This window comes from Syngnathus scovelli, chromosome 20, assembly GCF_024217435.2.
Source record: "Syngnathus scovelli strain Florida chromosome 20, RoL_Ssco_1.2, whole genome shotgun sequence".
NCBI lineage: Eukaryota > Metazoa > Chordata > Actinopteri > Syngnathiformes > Syngnathidae > Syngnathus > Syngnathus scovelli.
The window spans coordinates 3,628,051-3,650,553 of record NC_090866.1 but is presented as its reverse complement, the minus strand read 5'-3'; the positions used below and the strand labels follow the sequence as shown (position 1 = coordinate 3,650,553).

The window sequence follows — 22,503 nt, the reverse complement described above, 5'->3', positions numbered from 1 at the left end:
ATAAACAAGGGTAGATTGAAACAGATGGCGGCTGTTGGCAGCAACGATATTTCCTGTATGACAGTCAATACAGTGGAGCCTCGGTTTTCGACCACAATCCGTTCCAGAAGGCTGTTCGAGAAGTGAATCGTTCGAATTCCGAATCATGTTTTCCCATTACAAATAATGGAAAAAATGTAACCCATTGCAAGCCAAAAAAATCGCTTTTTTAAAGCATTTTTTCATTATTCTACACCATACACTGCATAAATAAGTGAGTAGGCAATATATAAATAAATAATATGAATATTAAACTGAATTAATAGAGTAGGCTAGGCTGGGGAATGTATTGCCGTATCTGTAGCAACTCGCTTGTGTGTTTCATTCTAATAGTAAAAGATATTGAAGTGAATTTTGAACTTTATGCGTATCTGTATGTTGCATTAGATGATCCACTAGTAGCAGTAAGACTATCAAACTATTTTTGCTGTACAGGGAAGCTTTAGTTTCAGTAATGTATAGGTACTTAGTAGAAGATAGTGTTGGACTTTGTCCACAATTTAGGGAGCGCGTTATCTGCGCCTCACGGCACAAGCCACTGCCAATCACCTGTTATCCAATTTACTCACTGCGTGCTCGTTTGATTTCTTCAGATTTAGGAAAATGCTAAGACACTGAAGCACAAATTAGACTTACACAGGTTGGTTGAGTTCAATCACAATTCTTGTTCAGAAAGCTCTGTTTTCAGGAAAGTACAATACAGCGCTGGGCCCTTCAAGAGCAGAAAGTCTCCATTCAGAAAAGGCAATGTTCAAGGTTCTTTGATCAACTTATATTCAGTTGCACATTGTGGGCCGAGATTGATGGGTGATGAGTCTTTCGGGTGGGGCAAGTTCGCCATGGGAGTGGGTGCTGGTTATCGGCAATTTGGTGTGTGTGGGGGGCTGTTGTCTTCCATCCCGTCTTTCGGCCTTGGCGATCATCTTTGGCCGAGTCCTTGGATGGCTCCCTCTGGCACCTGCTGGTTTTATCTCTACGTGACCTTCCTGTGAACATTCTTCTCCAATCTTGGACATACACTGTAGTACCTCATTCTTTCAATTTTGTCATTTTGTACAAAATTATGTTAGCTTTTGGCTGTGACATCATTAATCTATTGCTGTTCCCTGACTATGTAAAGTTTGTTCTTTTGATACTTCATGTCTTTGCCTATTCTTAGTTTAATCATGCTTCCAACGGTATCTTTTCTTTGTTAGTCAAAATATTTCCCTCTGTGCAGAGCGTTCAGTAGTAATCAAAAACTGGCGTCTAGCATTAGTCAAAACATAAGATACAATCAAGTACTGAACGGTCAAGACGACTCTGGCCGTGTCCATGATTTAGAAAAAAACATCAGGCATGCATTACACAGTTCCTTAAGGGTCATTAAGCTATTTAGGCAATATATCAAAAGACATTTGTTATTTCAAAGTGCTCAGAAATATATATCAGATCATAAAGTTTATAAAAACCTTTCTCATTATCACTTATCAAAAATGTCTAGTTATGTCTTCTTTATTGATTTGGTGTGTAGGTATAATTATATGCTTAAAATGTTTCTTTTATTGATGTCATGCGGTCACGTTTATTTTCCGGATTTCTGTCTTGTCGGTGTCGTAACTTCACTTTCTGTTTTATTTTGTCATCCCTTCCGTTTCAGTTCGTGGTTCCTTCCTCTGTTTCTGTTGTCTTGTATTCCCTGATCCCGATTGTGTGCACCTGTGTGGTTGACGCTAATTGTCAGCACCTGTGTCCCAGCCCTTTTGTGTGTATTTAGTCCGTGTCTTCCCCTTGTCTTGTGCCAGTGTGTCTTGCCTCGTCCCGACCACCAGCGATTCCTTGCCGTCCTAAGTCCTAGTAAGCTTCCTCCTTTCTGTCTCGCCACAGAGCGACGCTTTTTGTTAGTGCCTTGTTCCCCATAGCTCTTTTTGTCTCGCCCGAGTGCGAGTTGAGTTGTCTTTTTGGTCATCTTATGTTGGAATAAATCAGTGCAAAGAAAGACTCTGCAGCCGAGTCCGCCGCCTTGTTCCCTGCCTGACAATTGATTTAATATGTGAATATACTTGTCTGCTTATGTACTTTATTCAATGAGGTTTGAGCACATCTGTTTTTGTAGCTAGGCAGGACTTTTTGTATTTTGACCCCATTCCTTCAATAGAAGGGCCAGTTGTCCGTGACCAGGGAGAGCTGAAGGGATGACCTTTTAGGGGAAACAAGCAGACTGAGACTCAAACTGCAGCTGTTACCCAAAGCCGCGACATCAGCTTCTTGTCAGGTATAAAACCTACGGGCCTGACAAGGGAAGGGGCTCTCACTCTCTCGCTCTTTTTCTAACATCCATGCTTTGGGGCCACGCAACTTTTTGGAAAGACTTCACTCTGACATCGGTTGAATAAAATCTTTTCCCAATCAGCCGTGTGTTAGGGTTTTCAGGTTGGTTTGATCCTATGATTATGTTGGAATGTAACCTGTAATAATTAAACTCGCTTGTCCTGTCTTAACAAAAGTAGTAGAACAAAGTGCTAAGATCTTTTGAACTGATTGACTAGCTGCAGAGGAAGCAATCAAAGTTGTTTTGTTCACACAACATCGTGAAGGACCCCCTGCTGTGCTTTGATCAGCCAGGGGCTTCGGCCATTTGTCTACTCTGACCCCCACTCTCAACCCCCACTCTGTTTCTCTCAATAAAAATGCTCCTGCAAGAGGCCTGAGTCAGACTTCATTCGATCATCGCTGTTCAGACAGCGACGAATGGACTCTCCACCTGCAGGTGCTTAAGAGGACTTACTTGTCTCCTGTTTGGTTCTTGCAAAATAAGTTGGAGTGTGCACAACTCTAACATTTTGGTGCCGAAACCCGGGATCCTCATACCCACCATCTGACCGGCGAAGGAGGACGTGCTGCATTGTCGACAAGCCAGCGTCCATTAGGAGGAACTGGAAAAGAAAGTCCTGGGAAGAGAATTCTTCGCTGGGCCAGCATCTTAGGTCTGCCTTCGTCTGACAGAGGTGGATTGACGGGATCCGGCGGTGCAACGAACCAGGGGACAAGTAAGTTAAAGCGCTAAAGATACGGCTTTGGTTTGTCCGAGCTATGAGATACGGCTTTGGTTTGTCCGAGCTATGAGATACGGCTTTGGTTTGTCCGAGCTATGAGATACGGCTTTGGTTTGTCCGAGCTATGAGATACGGCTTTGGTTTATCCGAGCTATGAGATACGGCTTTGGTTTGTCCGAGCCATGAGGCCTAAAAAAGCGCTGGAGTTTGTGTGATTGAGTGTGTGACTGGTAGGATAAATTGACTAAATAGCAGTTCTAGCATTGATCCACGGCAATAATACAGGCTAGTAATTTGTTGTAAGGTCAATTTAAACCTGCATTGAGGATCCTCAAAGAAAAAAAAAATTGAAAAAAAATTGTAAAACCTTAAACTACTAAAATTAAGATGGGAAATAAGAACGGTAAATCTCTTGCTCTGCTCTTCTTTAAAACGAGAAGTTCATGGCAAGTAGATTTCTTAATTGTATGCAATACATGCTGAAGTGGAAGAAAATGTATGGAGTACAAGGAAATTTGAAATGTGGAAGAAGTGGTAGAAGTGCTAGAGTGTGGTTGAAATCTTCACAAAGAGATGAGAACGAATTCAAGAGACAAAAGCTAGAAAGATGAAAACTGATGCGGTCACAAGTGTTTGTCAGACCAGGAGACAATAAGGCCCCTGTGAGCAGGTGCAAGGCCGCAGCTCAAGCCGCGGCTCAAGCAAGGGGCAAGAGGAGTTTCCGGTCCTATGCAAATCATGTATCGAAATTTAAAAGATCTGAAACCTCTCCCATATGACAGCAAAACATGTCATTGTCAGGTTATCAAAAATCGTTTTAGATTGTTAGAGCCCCTGTCCACACAAGAAGTATGACAATGCTGTTTGTAGGCCCAATTACAAATGAATAGGGATCAAATTATGTTACACTGAAGTTAAAATATGCAAATCAAGTGGTAAAGAAATGCAACTTGCTTCTAGAAGGTAAATAAATAAAATTAGAATGTGCTGTCCTCATGTGCATGGGAGGGACCAGCTCATGATCGACCACAGGAAATGGCCAGTCTGTGACGAATCATTGTTGCTGAGACCTACCTTTTGCATGCGAGAGCTGTGCATGTGTGTGCGTTTATGTTAAAATGATGAACATTGGCTAAAGTTTTAGTATAAAAAAAATTTGCTAGACTGTGGTCTATCCAATTTGCACCGCAGAACAGAAATGATTTTGAAAGATAAAAATGAGAGGAAAAAGAGAGAAATCTGTTTGCAAGCAGAAACTAATCCACACTAGTGCATGTTAAGTGTCGAGCCCACATGAGATATTCGAAGAAAAAAAAATGACAGAACATGCTTTCAGGAATTGGAAGAAGCTAAATTGTAAATTTAAGATTTTGCAATGCTACATTTAATAGGAATAATTGATTGGTTGTGTTATAAGATTATACAAAATTCTAAATGCAAGCTAAATCTGAGAGATTGAGTTCTTCAAATTTAAAAACAAAGAACAAAATTCAGATTAATTTGCCAGTTGTTTGTTTTAGTTAAGTTTTTTTTAGATTGGTGGATTGTTCTACCAGGAAACCTGAGTTGAAAATGATATATGAATGTTGTGTGGTGAGCTTGGATGAATTGGGACCAATGTGATAGAAAGACTCCTTTTTGGAGACTGCGTGTGAGATGCAAATGAACATTGATGAATGATAGCCTGAATGAAAAGAAATTACAGGTTGAATGGTTGAAGTTGTTGGCGACTACTATAGAAAATTAGTAGAGCGACTTTGATGAAAGAGTGATTTTGAGCAGGTTGAATGTTATAAAGAAACACGTAGCTTTTGGATTGATAATTAACTAGAGAAAAAAAACTGGAGAACCAGTAACACATGTAGAAGATGTGTGAACTGAGAAATTGAGAAGCGTTTTGGAAAGAAAGTCAAATTAAATGATGATGGAATCGTATGTAGTAAAGAATGCATTCTCCCAAAAAGTTTGTCAAGGTGTGAGGCATGGGCGTTGCCAAGCCTCAAAAGGGGGGAGTGAGTAGGACAGATAGTGGAAGATAGTAATAATACAACACTTTATGACAATGAATTTTCGAATACATTTGGTGTTATATTGTGGTAAATTTTTTGTTCTGGTGTAGATAGGTTAGCAACACGAGAGATTTAGAGGTTCAAAAGAAAGACAGTTAAAAGAAAACATTTTTGATTTGGACAATTGCAGGCTAACAGGAACATGAGAACGATAAGAACTACGAGGTGGGATCCAATTTCATTGGGGAGATTGAGAATTCACAGCACCATATTCTAAGTCACATTTTTGAGCAAGCATGACAATAACATGTGAGAGGTCAAGACATACAGATCAGGGCTTGATGTGGAACGCAGACCTCGATGAGTTGATTTTCAATAATGATACTGAAGACAACATAATGTCCGATTAAATTGGAACTATAGTTAAAATGTAGCTCAAAAATAGGATGAGTTGCAGGATTTACGATATAAAAACGAGACCGCTGTTATTAGAAGAATTTGAAGTTTGGTAAACAAACGTTACCAGCAAATTGATGGAAGCAGCTACATTTGGAGATAGTCTTACAAGTTTGATGTCCCAGCCTGTCATTCTCAGTGTCAGAGTCCCTGAAACCCAATCCAAGACTTCGCCTGCAGCCGTGAACAACCACAAAATGGTGCCTGGCTCTGAAGCACCTTTGACCTTTGGCGAAGGACAAGAAAAGACTGCTGTTGTGCTTGGAGGAGGACAAGTACACTCCGGAGGAAATACAACATCCTCGGGGACGGAAAAGACAGTGAAAAACGGAGGAACTCACAATGATGAAAATTGACTCATTTGAACAATGGACTCATTCAAGAGTGATGGATGGGGTCGCTCTGAAGCTACAGCCAAAGAACACCAACGTGAGAGGGTGAAGTGCGGCAAAAAGATATGGACTTGGAGTGTCCGACAACCAAATCGCACTCCTTGCTACGGCGTTCCCAAATTTGGTGAAGCTTGGTTCAAAGTGGAAGGGAGGTTCATTGTGCACTGAGTTTGACAGAACTGAGGAGATTTGATAAATAAATAAATAAAAATTTGAAAAATACGTAGGGCTCCAGAGAAAAGCATTATAATCAGAGATTGAACGGATTTGGATAAAACAAATAGGCTAAAACAAGAGCAAGAGCTTATATTTTGGCTCATCAAGCTTAAGACGTAGAGGTCGAGTTATATAAATTTTAGAACAGGACATTTGGCAGTCAGGAGGAAGCTAGGTTGCTCAATGTACCTACTCAATACAATAGTAAGTTTTTTTGCACCACAGTGGAGGTTGGATGGTCAGAAAGTTAGGTACGTTCAATTTTTTACATTCACACAATCATGCATAGGAGCCACACGGCGACAGTTAACAAGACAATGACTGGAATAGGGGCCAGCTACGACTGCACCGACATGAAAAAGTAGAAGTGAGAGAGCGGAGTATGGGATTATATGCTAAAACGTCTGCTATACAGTTACCGATAGGAGATTCTATCAAAAGAAGCTACATGAGAGATGGATTAGAATCTCTTTGTCTGTGTGTTCTGTTTGTGAGTAATCTCTGTAAAATTGTGACAGTCTTGTTGTCGTTCGTCTGAACTTTGTATGCCGTTTTGTGTATGTGTGCGTGCAGATGTGTGTGTGTGTGTGTGTGTTCACACCCTGTGTGGGTGCGAGCGTGTGAGGAGAAAGAAGGCATGGATAAGACAAATCTCTTTTAAACCAGGAGGCAATAAATGGGACCATAAATAGTTTTTGGTTAAAGGGAATCATTAGGAAGTGTTCAAACTCTTCCCGCAAACATTCCTATTTGCCAGTTAAATGGGCACTACAATTGACTACGAGAGTTGCAAACAACAGATGAAGAGCAGTCCTTGGCAGATTATATGATCAGGACGCTCAAACTGTGTCAAAGACAAATTTACTGCCGCTTGATCTTTCCTCCTCACAGGTCGACAACCCCATCAATCCAGGAGACTGGGTCTACATCGAGGTCATCAAAAGAAGGAACTGGGCCAGCCACGACGGGAGGGACCATTCCAAGTCTTGCTGACTACACATGTTGCATCCAAGGTTGCAGGACCCACAAATGCATTAACTGGATGGGAGCTTTGGACATCACCGCTGTGTGCCAGGATGAGAGAGCCGTTTTCAAGGTGTAAGGGCTCTACTACCAACATGGCTGCACCATCGGACGGGACCTACTTCATCCAGAAGTTCAGAGGCACTGCCTCACCTGCATCCTATGAGTGCACGTGCCTGTTCAGTACGGATCATGGTTTTGTGGTCACGAGAGTTGTCCGATGCTGCCTGCCAACTGGACACGAGTAACGACGACTGCTCTCCAGGAGGAGTTTGCGCCAGTGTGTGTGACAGACCTCACCTACAGACTAGAACATCATCAGCTGACGAAAACGCGAGCACATATACAACTTCTTAGACGTGACGGATGTGAGATGAGATGTGGATTGCGTAGATGCTGTTCTGTTGAGCATGTATTACGGAAACTTGTTGATTTGACCATCGAAAATGCTTCACAAGTGATGGATACAATGATGTACTGTTTCTGTGTTTTTCTTTTTATTTTTTATTGATAGCATTCTGGTCGCCTGTGGCACAGGGGCCGTGTAAGAATTTTCCTGCTAATAACATCTGGCCAGCAGGTTTTTCGCTTACACAATAAGTTTGATCTGGGGTATTGAGGTAATGCCTCATCTTCACTGGAAAGTGTTGCTATCATTGTTTGTTGTTTTTATTTTTACCATTCTACTTTCTTCATTATACGTATATATGTTTTTTTTCTTGCTTGTCTTTGTTGTTTGGGGTGGCATAATCATATGATAAATCAGGAGGGAGATGTTAGGGTTTTCAGGTTAGTTTGATCCTATGATTATGTTGGAATGTAACCTGTAATAATTAAACTCGCTTGTCCTGTCTTAACAAAAGTAGTAGAACAAAGTGCTAAGATCTTTTGAACTGATTGACTAGCTGCAGAGGAAGCAATCAAAGTTGTTTTGTTCACACAACATCGTGAAGGACCCCCTGCTTTGCTTTGATCAGCCAGGGGCTTCGGCCATTTGTCTACTCTGACCCCCACTCTCAACCCCCACTCTGTTTCTCTCAATAAAAATGCTCCTGCAAGAGGCCTGAGTCAGACTTCATTCGATCATCGCTGTTCAGACAGCGACGAATGGACTCTCCACCTGCAGGTGCTTAAGAGGACTTACTTGTCTCCTGTTTGGTTCTTGCAAAATAAGTTGGAGTGTGCACAACTCTAACACCGTGTGTCCCTGAAGTGTTCATTTGCCTGGAGCCAGCCACCGACCACCGACTGTTTTTTGGAGACCAGCGAAGAAACAAAAACCATTCACCACAATATCTTTTTAAATTGTGAGGGGAAAAAAAGCACATCAAAACATTTTTTTTTTACCAATGAAAGACAACATTTCAAAGATCATGTGAAAGAAAACAGCAAAAACGTTTTCTCAATTTCAAAAAGGTAAGCACAGTCGCCCCTCTCGCAACATCACTTCCTTTAAGAGTGTCTTTGTTTTTCAGGATCGAGCTTATTGTCGATTTTACGATGTAAAACTCCCGCGCCAACTCTGACACACGCACACCGGACTCATATTTTGCGATTAATTCTTTTTTAAATTCAACCGTTTTGCGCACTACTTTCCTCTTTTCGCCATGATCAGCTTTACGGCTCCCACTTGCTTCTTGGAGGCATAATTAGAGTTGATGCAATCCTCAGAGTAACGAGAATATAATAACGAACAGAGTCAGTTGGCATGCAGGTCCTCTCGGCTCATCTCGCGAGTTTCGACAACCAAAATTTCGTCCGACATCGGAAGCAAATAAATCTCGAATTTTTTGTTCAAATACCGATTTGTTCGCGAACTGGAACGTTTGAAAACCGAGGCTCCACTGTATTTGGGATACATCTGGCTCCCTTAGATGGCTGTGTAAGTGAGCCCTCCAAAGGCCAAACCACAGCAAGCATTTTAAAGCGAGAACAGTAAATAAGTTGAAGTTGTTTTTCCATAGGCCAAGAGAAATGTGCGCTTACACAGATTCAACAAATGCCTTTGGGAAAACTGAAGTGCTTTGTAAAATTTTAGATTAAAAAGTCACTATATTTATGGTCAAACAAAAAAAAAGGGGGGGGGGGAATGCCCACAATAATAGCATGCAGGAGGTCTTTTATTGAAAATAGTATACCACACTTTAGTTCATATGAGGCTGTGCTTTGTTGCAGATAAACTTAACCTGGAACCAGCATTAAACTCATTTTAGACAAGTCCAATGCTTCAGCTCTACTTTACCAGCCTTTTTCTTAAAAAAAAAAAAAGACAAGTATCTGTACGACAGTGTGAATATTTTTCCCACATCTGGCATAAGAAATGGCAATGTCCAACGTACAGTGAGAAGCAGTTTCTGTTTATAAAGCGCATGCGCAGTTGTACTAATTCCGCTTTGACTTTTGCAAAGCGTCTCGCATGCACGGGTGGGGATTCCCCGCGTGACAAAAACAGCTCAGCTCTTCACATGTCGGCTCTTCCCCTTCTCGCCTTGCTTTGCTCATATGCACCCCACCCGGAGGAGCTCGCACCGCAACCGGATTTCTCGACGACAGACAGCCGCTTTGCAATCCTCTCACGTCCGTAATGAGCGTCGAAACTTTTGAAGGCGCCTGCACAACACGTCACAATCGGGTAACCGAAGCTTTTAACCAACGTCTTTAGTCGTCCAGTGGCATGAAAGGCACCAGTTCTCGACTTCGGCTTTTCCCACAACCGGTGGTCTCCTCGTCCTTGGAGTCCCGGTTGCCGTCGGCGACACCCGCCACCAGCCTTTGAATTCTATCTTGAAATTAGTCAGTGACGAACCGGGGAGATCCACAATGGCGAGCGGCGACTATCGAAAAGACGATTTTCTGGAGGAGAGTCGTATGGACTCGGGCATTAACTCTTACTGCTCCATACTGAAGTCTGGGGATCAGCAGCGGGAGTGCAGCGGCGAGCCCAGCGAGCCGAGGGACACATTTTCAGCCGTGGAAGAGCGCTTGGATTCGGCATATGCGTCCTCGTCACTGACGGTAGAGAGCCTGGCCGAAATCGTGAAGGGCCTCACGTTTGACACCAAGGAGGCACCAGCGACCAGCCCTGGAATTTCAGAACAGGAGGAGAACATTCTCACGTCCATTACGGATGATGGAGATACGTAAGTTTAAAGGAAAAAGGCAAACAAGGAATACGCTGGTAAATGAAGTGCAACATTTGCAGCTAAACACATGCCGAGATTAAATAAAGACGCTTAAACGATAATGAACCATTTTACGTTTTAACGCCTTACAAAACACGTTTGCACATCATCGCATCAATCGCGTGCCAATGACGCCGTCACGTGTTTGCAAGGAGAGCCCTTGTCGCAGGTGCATATTCATATTTTCACTAAGCACATTTTTACTAACAGTCAAAGACACAAATATAAAACGAGAAGACTGGCTGCTGCTATTTCCTACTGAGATGCGCACACTGAAATTACCAGCCAGTCCGTGTCAATCATCAGGTCACACCTCTCGAAGGCACACATTGTCTTTTTTTGTTTGTCGCAACATTCAGTTCCTATTCATCCTATTATTATAAAATATATTCCTTACAAGCACGTATGCTGAAAACATCGATGCTGGTTTTGTAGGGGATTTCATCTATTTAGTGGACATACTTGTCATGCATGCCGACAGACTGCTATGAGGCTCGCGAGTGAGAAAACAGAAGTGAAAGAGAGTGGCCTGGACTTCCCCACGCACAGACAAAGCGTGCGCTGTGAGGACAGCTCTTTTTTTTTTTTTTTTTTTTTTAAATCCAAGAAACTTGTTTATCAGGATAGCACAGTACTGCTTCTGTTCATTTTTTTCTCGTTTTAAACGATTATTATCATTGGCTGATGTTATTGCCAGCCTACAAGATGGAGCTGTCTTGGAATTTATTTGAATGGCATTTTGTCAGTCTGCACCTTTTTAGTTTGCCACACCCAATGTTACCATCCCATGCAGGCCTCTTGTGCATGTCACCGGTCGGCCTCGATTAACAAGTGCAGACTGTGTTCCAGCAGTCGATAATAGTTGCAGAATTATTGTTGTGTGTTCTGTGACCTCTTTTGGCTTCCGCTTGTTGCTAGTCAGTTATGATGCAATGCGGTTTCACTCATATGGAGTGTCTATATTTGCGAGGGGAAGGAGACGTGTGAAGCAGACAAACGCATTGCAGCTCAGAGTAAAAGCCATGTAGGCTTTAGTTTTTCCTCTGTGGGATTTTTTTCTGTACTTATTTATCCAATGCTGACTCAAATCAGGAAGTCGTATCTTTATGCAGACATTTGCTCTCATGGCTGACCCATTCATCTGCAGACTTTGAAATGTGAACCATTAGCATATATTTGACCCCATGTGAATGCAATGCTGTATGTAATGCATTTGGAGTATTTTTTAAACCACTAATAACTTTTAAAATTTGGCCATGCACCATTGCTTAACTAATAATTGAAATTATGTTTTTCAAACAAGAGAGTGTTGTAAGCACTGTCAAGTGTCACGTATGTTTTGCAGAAAAGTATTTTTACAAATGTGTGTGCCAATCTTTTGGATTGTTCTTTAGTCTAAATTAAGCTTGAATGCCTGGTTCCATTTCCTGTCTTTCGCCCACAACACATGTAATTTTCTATGACTTCCCCTTCAGGGTTAGAGTTTAGTTTTTTTTTTCTGCTTGTTAAGCATGTGAATGAGTGGTGAGTAAATTAGATAAGTGTATTGTCTCTGTCTGCTGTGATTTTTTTAATTTACTATGTATGTATGAATGTGTGTGTGTATGTGCGTGCGTATTTATTTATTTGTTTGTTTGTTACTCGCTTAGAATTCTGCACCTGGCCATCATCCACGAGGACACATCTATTGCAAAACAGTTGATCCAACTATTCCCAAAAGAAGTCCTGGACATTCAGAACTATTTGTATCAGGTAAGTTATTCGGGTGACTGCTTCTTATCCCTAGAAAGTTCCAGTGGGTGTCATGTGGATTGTGGAAGTTGTCCAATTTTTTTTTTTTTTTTTTTAAGCGATATACTTCCAGAGAACTGGTGTTCTTCTTTTATATACAGTCAGCATCAGCCTCCCTTTGGGATGTCCCTGTTGGTGGTTCCAGTGTTGGCTCAGTAGTGACTTCTTTAGTGGAAACTCCCGTGCTCTTCCTCAGTAGAAGGGGAAAAAAAAGCCGCGCAGTGAATTGTTAGTTGTACAAGCTGTGTAGTCGGGTTCCTGCTTGTAGTTTAAAGCTGATGTGAAAATGGAGCAAAGCGACACAACTTGTCAGTGGAAACCTCAGAAGACTCAGCAATGACTCACTTAGCCCCCTTCTCTTAGCCAGGCAACTTTGTTTACCTAATTTCCTCTCGGTAGTCATTCAAAGACATTCTAACATTTGCACATAGAAAAAAATCAGTCAGCATGTTGTTTTTTTTAAGCCAGCACCCACACACATTTCCTAGTTTGCAATCTTAACAGCATGATTGTTCTTTTCACCATTTCAATCACCGCTGTGATTTATCGTTGTTGCTCAAATAATTGAGGAATAAATAAATCATTTGTGGTGTTAAAAGGGGCTTTATTGTTGTTGTTTTTTTGCAGAGTCCATTGCATCTGGCCACCTACTTGAACCTGACAGAAGTGGTCAAGAGTCTGGTGGACAAAAGCATCAGCGTCGAGTTGCAGGACAGCGACGGAAACACAGCGCTGCACGTGGCCTGCCATCACGGCCTGACCACGTGTGCCGCCGAAATGACCAGCGGGATGTCCCCCGGCAAGCTTGCTCTGGTCCTGGAGACCCAAAACTGGAGAGGTGAGCTATAACAACACTCGACTGCCGCACCGTCTCATGTTTTTAACCAAATCGCTAATGTAACTCATCTGGCCGCTACTTGCTTTGTTGTCGTTTTGGAAAACCACCGACATTGCATCTCTTATTAAATTTACGCATCTCAAACCACAAAAATCCACTTGCAGGTCTTGCGTGTCTTCACTTGGCAGCGCTCAGCAGGCAACATCAGATAATGAAGCTGTTGATGGCAAATGGCGCAGACCTGAATATCAAGGTTAGTGTCTTCTTGGTATGCTGCGTGTAAAATTCTATTTTGGGTTTGGACAGGCATCAGTCGCCTGTAATGTGCTGGTAATAAATTGAGAATTGTATACATCACTAACGTAAACTATAAATATACAATAATGCAAACTATGATTAATAGTACAGTAATCCCTCGCTACTTCGCGGTTCACCTATTGCGGCCTCGCTCTATCACGGATTTCTTTAAGCAAATATTGTGGATAGGTTCGGTGCATCGCAGATGTTTTTTATTTTTTTTATTTTTAAGTCTGACACACACACATACACACATTCTGAGCGTCATATGCAATGAAGCACACAAGCCAGGCAACAAGACAGGCAAGTGCCCCCCTACACCGTCAGTGACTCCTTGATGGTCGCGGCTTTTTGCGGCGTCACTTGGAGCGCGTCTGCCCACATGACACCAATGGCCAATGGAAACATGTTGATCTGTGTCCTTGCAGTGGATTGGCTTTGCAGTTCTGACAACATTCTATCTCAGCCTCCCGCACTACTCCGTCTGCGTCAACATATCCGCAGCATCTCAGACTTGCACTTCATTACACGCATACTATCACGTCTCCGCAGCGGAGTAGAACTGCGTGTCTTCTTGTCACTCCCGATCGGATCGTCCTGTTTGCCCGTTATAAAATTATAAAAGTCATGTGTGGATGCCCTCGCGCTGGGCAGTGGGGGCGCGACAGCCGGTTAGCACGGTAAGAGCAGAGCGGAGCCGTTGCACGTTTACACTGGTCAGCGAGCTTGCGTCGTGCAGGCATCTCGTAACACAGCGGGTCAGGCAAACGAGAATCAGGTGGCAGGTGTGCATGTCAAAACAGACAAAACTGTGGGGACTGATCATAGCGCACACGGACATCATCTGATCAGTTCCGTTCATAAATGTCTTGTGCGGATATTGTATATATTTACTCATATTTATTTTCGTTATTTTCCTATTTAATTAAATAAAGAGTATTTATGAAAATCAGTTTGACTTTAAAATGTTTACTAAAGCGTTACAAAAAAATACAAAAAACATTATACAGTGTTTAAAAATACAATAAAGGTTCATAAAAGTCTTATGGACATTGTAAGAATATATTTTCTCTACATCGTGGATTTTCACCTATCGCGGGGTAGTCTTGGAACCAATTATCCGCGATAAACGAGGGATTACTGTATACATTTCTGCGTGGATCCGCTGTGTGCCTTGAATGAATGTCACCAGTATTTTGAAGCGCACCCTTGCTTCCATACAGGAGGGAACAAGTGGCAAAACGGCGCTGCATCTCGCGGTTGAAATCCACGACACCACGTCGGTGAAGCTACTGCTCAGTGGCGGCGCCAATGTGGACGCCGCCATGTTCAACGGCTGCACGCCGCTCCACCTGGCCGTGGGGCGGCAGGACACGGCCATCGCCAATCTCCTCTGCCAGTCTGGCGCAGACACCAAGTTGCGCAACGTGGAGGACGAGACAGCGTTGGACCTGGCTGATGGCAATAATGATGTAAGGTGTTAACTGCAGCAGATGATGTCCGTTTGCGCTACGATTTTACTGCAGCACTGCTGTCTTTCAGATTCTGGCTCTGTTCCCATTTGATGACATCCAAATCTCTGGCAGGTCAGTGGTCGGTGTGAACTTTTGAGCTACTGTACAGAGCTGCGTCAGGCTGAGCGATTGTGTTTGAACTGTATAATTTGTATTGTTTTTGATTGAAATTTGTATTTATAAGTTCTATTGACAAACTGCATCACTTGGGATAAGGACACCATTCTGCTTAGCAATCTTTGACCTGAACACTGAAAAAACGATCAACTTGATACTCTTCTCTTCATGGTCAGGTTCGCCACATCCATTAAAATTTCTTAAAAGATCTACCTCTTTCTCAATATTTTAAATAGCTATTAATCAAAATTTCAAATAACCTTATCCCCGTTTCTTAAATTTCACTGGTGCAGAAGTTGTTTGGGTGTCTTTTTTCTTCCAAGCACAGCTTTTTGCAATGAGACTGCATAATTCCAGATGGACATGTAATCTATGACATCAAATTGTGTGAAGTTTCTGCTTTACTCTTGTTAATTGCACTGGCCTGTTGAAAATAATTTTATGCTCATTTATTTTGTAATAAAATGGTTTGAAACATAATTGGATCGTGTTTCTTTAGTGTTAATATGATTCTATGACGACTGACTGTTTTAAAGACTTGTTTCCTGGAATGTTGCGCAATATCTTAACTTCATTTCATAACACTTGTACTGTGATAACACTTGTTAGAATACTTATGAGCTATAGTCATGTACAGTGGATATTAAAATAAACATCAAAATGATGAAAAAAACTGTTTTACTTTGTACCATGTGATTAATTCAAAGTTAAAACTATTACATGCACGTTAAATTAAGGGGCGGCTCGGTGGAGCACTGGTTAGCACGTCCACCTCACAGTTAGGACGGTGTGAGTTCGATTCCACCCTGTGTGCAGATTGCATGTTCTTTCCGTGCCCGCGTGGGTTTTCTCCGGGAACTCCAGTTTCCTCCCACATCCCCAAAACATGCTTGGTAGGCCGATTGAGCACTTCAAATTACCCCTAGGTGTGAGTGTGGATGTTTGTTCGTCTCTATGTACCCTGCGATTGGCTGGTAACCGGGGTTCAGGGTGTCCTCACGCCCGCCACCCCCTAGAACAGTGGTCCCCAACCTTTTTTGCGCCACGGACCGGTCACGTGTAAGAAATATTTTCGCGGACCGGCCTTTATATAAATAAATAAATAAATAAATAAATAAATAAATAAATAAATAATACATTTATATAAATAAACAATACATTTGTAATAAATATATAAATACGATTAAAGACAATGATGCGACTGGCATAAAAACAAATACGAAGCGCATAAAAATAAAACTCACATTTACTTCCGTAGCTTTGTTTTGGTTGCTGTAACCGCAGAAAATCCCGCTTCACAAAGATACGATGTTGGAAAAGGAAGCAGAGTTTTCATTGCTTTTGTGGCGATCTCAGGATATTCTGCTCTGATTTTAATCCAGTTTTCTTATTCTTGGAAATGTCTTTTTTAGGGCCTACGGGCCTTTAAGGTGTGGCGAATAAATACAATAAAGTAAAATGATACAACTGGCACAAAAACGACTTCAATGCAACTTTACTAGCAGCGTCGTAACATTGTGCAAACAACAAGTAATATCCACAGTGCCCCGAACACTCGCTGACTCTGGTCGCTATGGTAACGTTTAAACATGAATGAACAAATAAGATTCAGATACAACACAAAAACAAATATATAGCGAATGAAATGGAAAAATGCCCGCCGCATATTATGCAAAGTGGGCTCGGTGCGTGAGCGTCACCTGTTGCAATAAAGCCGTATTTTAAGTAGGACTCCTGGTATAGTCTGTTGAATGCGGGTTTGTTTTTCTTGGGAGTCGTCGGCTCTTGTTCTGTCTCATCACTGGGCCTTTTCCCCTTCACAATGAAACTTTTCAAAGACGTTTGTTTTTTATTCATTTTGCTTGCTTATGGGTGACACACTAGCGTTCACGTGACCAAGATGTAGGAAAGAATCCGGTCGATATTCAAAATAAAAGATCATTCCGGAAATAATGCAATTGTTTTTTTCTTTCTTGTGCGGACCGGTACCAAATGCTCCGCGGACCGGTACCGGTCCATGGACCGGGGGTTGGGGACCCCTGCCCTAGAATATGGATGGATGGATGGACGTTAAATTACCATCTAACGTCACTCTCGAACAGCAACGTTCCAATAACTCCTCCGCGACGACAGGAGGCGCTAGGTACACGTAGTTTCATCCGCAACCCGTGGTGTCCGGACGAGAAGCGTTCTTTTTCTGTGCGAGTCAACACATCGGCTTGCAGCCTTCCACTATAAATTGAAGCTAGCAGGCTAAAGGCAGAGAAAACAAACCCGCTTTGGTCATTTGCGTCTTCCAGACGTTCCGATTTTATGCTCCGTTTCAGCGTTTGAGTGTGTCGGCGCTGCGCCAGCTGTCGGGCTACACAGGAGGAAGATGTCATCTTTTGCACAAAGGTAATGTTCACAAAGCGAAGTTTAGCCCAGTTTGTCTTCGTTTACAAGCTAATTATATATTTATTTGGCCTTTTAGTAACTTTCGTTGTCATTGTCGTCATACATGTCCCATTTGCAACGATGTTAAGTTAATTGCGAAGGCCATTTGCTTCTGATGAAGTGACAGTAAAAACAATGTGAAGTATTTTAATTATTGATATTGAATGAGAGGTGCTGGCGCTTGAATTTTGAATAATTTTATGCAATTAGGTCCCACAGAGCTGAACACCAGGTTAAACAGGTTCAGATAATTCCTGCTTCCTAGTCGACCTGTGCACAGCATTCCTGCATGCAATTGACTGCTTGTTCAGGTCCAGGTCTTTGCTGCAGTGGGCTCCTGGCAGTCCAGGCCACAGCCCAGTCATGCACAAAGACGCTCTGTGAGTCAGACACGGCCACCTCACTCCGAATTAGATCCGATCCTTCTGCCACGGAGGCAAAGGAGCACACCTTTTTCATTCATGTGCATTGAGCCAGGTCATCACTGATGTGCTTGACTCTTCTGAACTGAAAAATACTGAATAGAAATTTTATTTTTATTGCAGTGTTAAATGTAAGTCTAGTATTCTTCCATGTTTTCTGCGTCCCATCCTGCTCTCTGTTTGTATTTTGTAAATACATTTAGTGTCATGTCTGCTTCTGGGTCCAAATCCTGCCCCACACATGACAATAAATTTTGACATTTTTATTTTTGCCCTCTTTTGTGATTGCCTTGCAGGGTTTTGCTAGTGTTGCTTCTCTTTCCATCTGTGGTCGCCGCTCAAGAAGAGGATCCTTCACTATTGGATGGGTGGCGTGATGTGTGGCTATTTCGCTTCGTCATCAACTTGCTGGGATACTCGACCATCATTATCCCGGGCTATTTTCTTATCCGCTACTTCAAGCGCACCAATTACTTGGACACAGGTGAAGCCCTATAACTGGTGTGCTGCAAAGCCACTCCGACTTGAGTCGACATTTCATGTGGTTCTTATATGTTTCAGGTAGTGGCTTATGCTCTACGGTCATCAAGGCCTGTGTATTTGGAACTGAAGCCAAGTCGGGCTTGTTGGACGACGTGTCTGTCACATCCCGGAATGAGGGGGATTCGGGCTCGTCGCTGCGACAGGCCGTTAGCTTGATCTTTTGTGCAGCCGGACTTCAGGTGAGGATACGCCCATTAAATACACAAGACTGTATACAGTAACTAAGCTAAAAATTAGTCAGTTATTATTCTTTGCACAGATACAGGGAGGATTGTTTTATTGTTTGATTTAGGTAAGAGTGAGCACACCAGCAGTTTGGTCATTTTTTTATTTAAAATTCAATGATGGTTTTATTGTAGAAAATTCTGCAAAAGAAGTTTTCTGTCAGGGAAAATGCGTTAAAATGTTATGGTAAAATATTAGACATTTGTCAAAATGATGCGCCATCGCAAACTGCAACCATGATAATGAACAGTTAAGTTGGTTTATGGAGGTTGATTAAATTTTAACGGAAGGTAATTATCAGCCTCTTTCCCATTAATTTCATGGAGTTTTTGTGCCATTGAGATATAAAGGTCTTTTTAAAAAAATATCTTTCATTGTTTCGGGGAGAAATTCTATGTATCAAAAGTACTAATGGTATCGGTGCTTGGTATCGGTGACTATTGAAGAACTGAGTACTCGTACTAATAGAGGTCTGAAAAAAAGTTATATCGAGCATCCCTGAAGAGGGTAATTGAAAAATTTTCTGTCTTTTTTTGATATGATTCATTGTCAAGCCCAAGTTCTTCCCGCCATCCACTCATTGAGCTGTTTTGGTGTGCCAGGTGTCATACCTGACGTGGGGGGTCCTGCAGGAGAGGGTGATGACCCGATCCTACGGAGCCTCAACTCCAGAGGAAGAGGGCGAGCGTTTCAAGGATTCTCAGTTTTTGGTCTTCATGAACCGGATTTTGGCCCTGACTGTGTCGGGTCTATGGTGCCTGCTGTTCAAGCAGCCACGCCACGGCACGCCCATGTACAAGTACTCGTTCGCCTCGCTCTCCAACATCATGAGCAGCTGGTGCCAGTACGAGGCACTCAAGTACATCAGCTTCCCCACTCAGGTCCTGGCCAAGGCCTCCAAGGTCATTCCGGTTATGCTCATGGGTAAGATCATTTCCCAGAAGAGCTACGAGTACTGGGAGTACCTGACGGCAGCGCTCATCTCAGTTGGTGTCAGCATGTTTCTGTTGTCCAGCACTGCCGGCAAGCACCCGTCCACCGTCACCACCTTTAGTGGCGTGGTCATCCTGGGCGGCTACATTGTCTTCGATAGCTTCACCTCCAACTGGCAGGACAACCTGTTCAAGTTCAAGATGTCCTCCGTCCAGATGATGTTTGGAGTCAACCTGTTCTCTTGCCTCTTGACGGTGGGCTCGCTGCTCGAGCAGGGCGCATTCTTCGACTCGCTGGCGTTCATGGCGCGCCACTCGGAGTTCACCTTCCATGCCGTGCTGCTGTCCGTTTGCTCGGCATGCGGCCAGCTCTTCATCTTCTACACCATCAACCAGTTCGGCGCTGCTGTCTTCACCATCATCATGACTTTGCGCCAGGCCATCGCCATTCTCCTTTCCTGCTTCCTTTACCGCCACGCCGTCACCGCGATTGGCGTCTTTGGCGTGGCTGTCGTATTCCTGGCTCTATTTTTGCGAGTGTACGCCCGTAGTCGGGTGAAGTCGAGCCGGCGGCAGGCTCAGCCGATGATGCAAAAGGTGTAGTGTTTGCACCAAACTGAGGACTGAGACCACGTTTTCGGTGGGGCCTTTTTAAAACGAATCACGTCCATTGTTTATCATCTCTGTTAGGTACTGAAAGGGATTATTTTATTTGTTATTTTGTGCCTCCAAGCGGTTTCACAACCTGCCTCGTTACAGTCACAAGATGTTCTTCCCCCTTAAGGACAATTTGTGGCTAGTTTGGCCACTGCTAGTTGCTGAGAAAAACCTACTCCATGAAAAGTTAGGGATATTCATCTTTTGGGTGTTTTTTTTTTATTGAAAATAGGTATTTTATTATTTAATAGAACAGAAAGTTATGGAAGAGGATTAGGGCCAGTGAAGAAAAAAAAAACGAGGGGTGACAGGATTCTGACTTTTTTTCTCAGAATTCTTACTTTATTCTCAGAATTCTGACTTTAAAGTCGGAATTGACTTTTTCAGAATTCTGAGAAAAAAAATCAGAATCCTGTCACCCCTCGTCTTTTTTTTCTTCACTAGCCCTAATTGTCTTCCGTAGAAAGTTAAAGTAGAATTTGAGAAGAAAAACAAAACTCAGGGGGCGGACATTTTAACTTGGACTTACTGTGATGTCGTTTTCAGTCAAACAGCAAGTGGCAAAATAGTCACCCCCTTTATTAGAACATATTAGAATGAGCATGTTTTTTACTTAACTTCCCCTTTAAAGTAAGTTAAATAAAATTACCTGTAACGCTTATGACTAAATTTCAGATTCATCCTGAAATGTCACCCGGAAGCTAACTTTTTGTGAGTAGTGTGTGTGGGCTTTATGGCAAAAACAGTTTAACTTTATGACATTGCCCTGAATTGACTGAACACTGAAACAAGATGGTCAATATCATAAAATCTTCCGTTGGTTTGTCACAGTTGCCAGATGTCCTTCCCATGTGGAATGTGAGTGGCCTTGGTGTATTTTGTACGATGAAATTGCACATACGTATCTTTGAGTGTACCTACGCACACAATTTGGTACAATTGTGGATGTGACAAAAAGAGATGCTGCAAGTTTTTTTTTGTGCAGCATTTGTTTTAAGACACAAATGAATTTTTCTTTTTAAATCATGTTATAGCATTGACTCCAAATCATGTTAATATAGCTTAAAAGTTGTTTATATCCACCATGTCTGTTACACTGCATCCTGTGATCAACCTCTGTATGGGAGGAAGTGAAGTAATAATAAAATACTTATTCATATAAAATGTGTTATCTTTCATTATTTGGAATAGGGTTCCTAAACATGCTGTTTTGAAATGAAAGGACTAAACCTATCTTGAGTACATGATCAGTGGTCCACGATCACACTTGTGACTGTTGAAACCTGTTTTTAGTCAGCAGATGCACTTTAAGCATCTTTTCCAGACTTTTAAGTCAGACATTCAGTCAGCAACCAGACGAGACAGGCTACAAAAGGTCATCAAAAGGTGTGACACGGCCCACTCATGAAACCGAGGAACACCCCCCAACCTTTACCAAATTTGCGCATTTGTGGGTGGAGAGCATATGATCAGTCAAATGTTTCCACAGGATGTTTAATTCTCAGTCATGAGGTGAAAGGTGAATGTTTAGTTGCCATACGAGAAGCCCACACCCACTGTTGAGGTTTTATGAGCAGTATCCAAGCATATTTGTTGTACAGAACATGTCATTTAAAAAAAATGCCATAATGAAAAATCTCAATGTTAATATCATAAAAAAAGTTGAATTCTGCAAGTCAATTTGATAAGACTTGTACCAACATAATTGCTATGTAAAGGGGAAGTCGACCTTTTTTGTAATATGTTTATGCTCCTGTGTTCTCCCTGTGTCTGCGTGGGTTTCCTCCCACTTCCCTAAAAACATGCATGGTCGGCTGATTGAACACTCGAAATTGCCCGTAGGTGTGAGTGCAAATGAGGTTGGTTGTTAGTCTGTGTGCCCTGCGATTGGCTGGTAACTGATTAAAGGCGTCCCCCGCTCCCCTGCAGCGGGAGCGCGCACGTGGTTTTCGGAAAGCGAAAAACCAATGCCGATGCGTCAGTCAATTTTAATTTTTAGAAAGGATTATTTTCATTTTATTTCTTTAAGTTCATTCACGTTCTGCCGTTGAAGCGAGATGGGTTCAATGACCAATCGTACAGACGGAATACTCAATCACGTCACTCCACTTTTTGGGGAGCATTACATGCTAATATATACTCCTATTACAAAGGAGACCTTATAGTTAAATGTGATCATCATTCATCCATTTTCATTATTCAGGTATTTTCAAAGCAACTTAATATTGTTGCATTGATTAATTTGCTTTAAAATGATTATAATTACATGCAGACACTATAGCAATGTCAAACGTGTTCATTTAAGTAAAACCTACACAGCGGCCCCATGAGGATATGAGAGGATATTCAGGAAATAATTCCCGCGGCAGGGGAACCAAA

The 22,503-nt window shown here is 42.3% G+C and overlaps 2 protein-coding genes across 2 annotated transcripts; both read left to right on the top strand.

The window, feature by feature from the left end:
- Nucleotides 1-9,554: 9,554 nt before the first annotated feature.
- nfkbie (nuclear factor of kappa light polypeptide gene enhancer in B-cells inhibitor, epsilon) lies at nt 9,555-15,389 on the top strand. The gene is made up of 6 exons (XM_049757136.1): nt 9,555-10,310; nt 12,002-12,104; nt 12,771-12,981; nt 13,146-13,234; nt 14,502-14,750; nt 14,821-15,389. The coding sequence occupies exons 1-6, from the start codon at nt 9,991-9,993 to the stop codon at nt 14,887-14,889; spliced, it is 1,041 nt and encodes a 346-aa protein (XP_049613093.1). The 5' UTR covers nt 9,555-9,990; the 3' UTR covers nt 14,890-15,389.
- A 1,661-nt stretch (nt 15,390-17,050) lies between these two features.
- Nucleotides 17,051-21,288, top strand: slc35b2 (solute carrier family 35 member B2). The gene is made up of 4 exons (XM_049757133.1): nt 17,051-17,306; nt 18,064-18,251; nt 18,329-18,489; nt 19,138-21,288. Exons 1-4 carry the CDS (start codon nt 17,287-17,289, stop codon nt 20,068-20,070), a joined length of 1,302 nt encoding a protein of 433 aa, XP_049613090.1. The 5' UTR covers nt 17,051-17,286; the 3' UTR covers nt 20,071-21,288.
- The last annotated feature ends 1,215 nt before the right edge of the window (nt 21,289-22,503 follow it).

Excerpts from the sequence above, each read along its gene's own strand:
- nfkbie (XM_049757136.1), top strand. The coding sequence starts at position 9,991 with ATGGCGAGCGGCGACTATCGAAAAGACGATTTTCTGGAGGAGAGTCGT. Across the intron at positions 13,235-14,501 it reads GCGCAGACCTGAATATCAAG|GAGGGAACAAGTGGCAAAAC; the intron begins GTTAGTGTCTTC and ends GCTTCCATACAG. Across the intron at positions 14,751-14,820 it reads TGGCTGATGGCAATAATGAT|ATTCTGGCTCTGTTCCCATT; the intron begins GTAAGGTGTTAA and ends GCTGTCTTTCAG.
- slc35b2 (XM_049757133.1), top strand. The coding sequence starts at position 17,287 with ATGTCATCTTTTGCACAAAG. Across the intron at positions 17,307-18,063 it reads ATGTCATCTTTTGCACAAAG|GGTTTTGCTAGTGTTGCTTC; the intron begins GTAATGTTCACA and ends ATTGCCTTGCAG. Across the intron at positions 18,252-18,328 it reads CACCAATTACTTGGACACAG|GTAGTGGCTTATGCTCTACG; the intron begins GTGAAGCCCTAT and ends TATATGTTTCAG.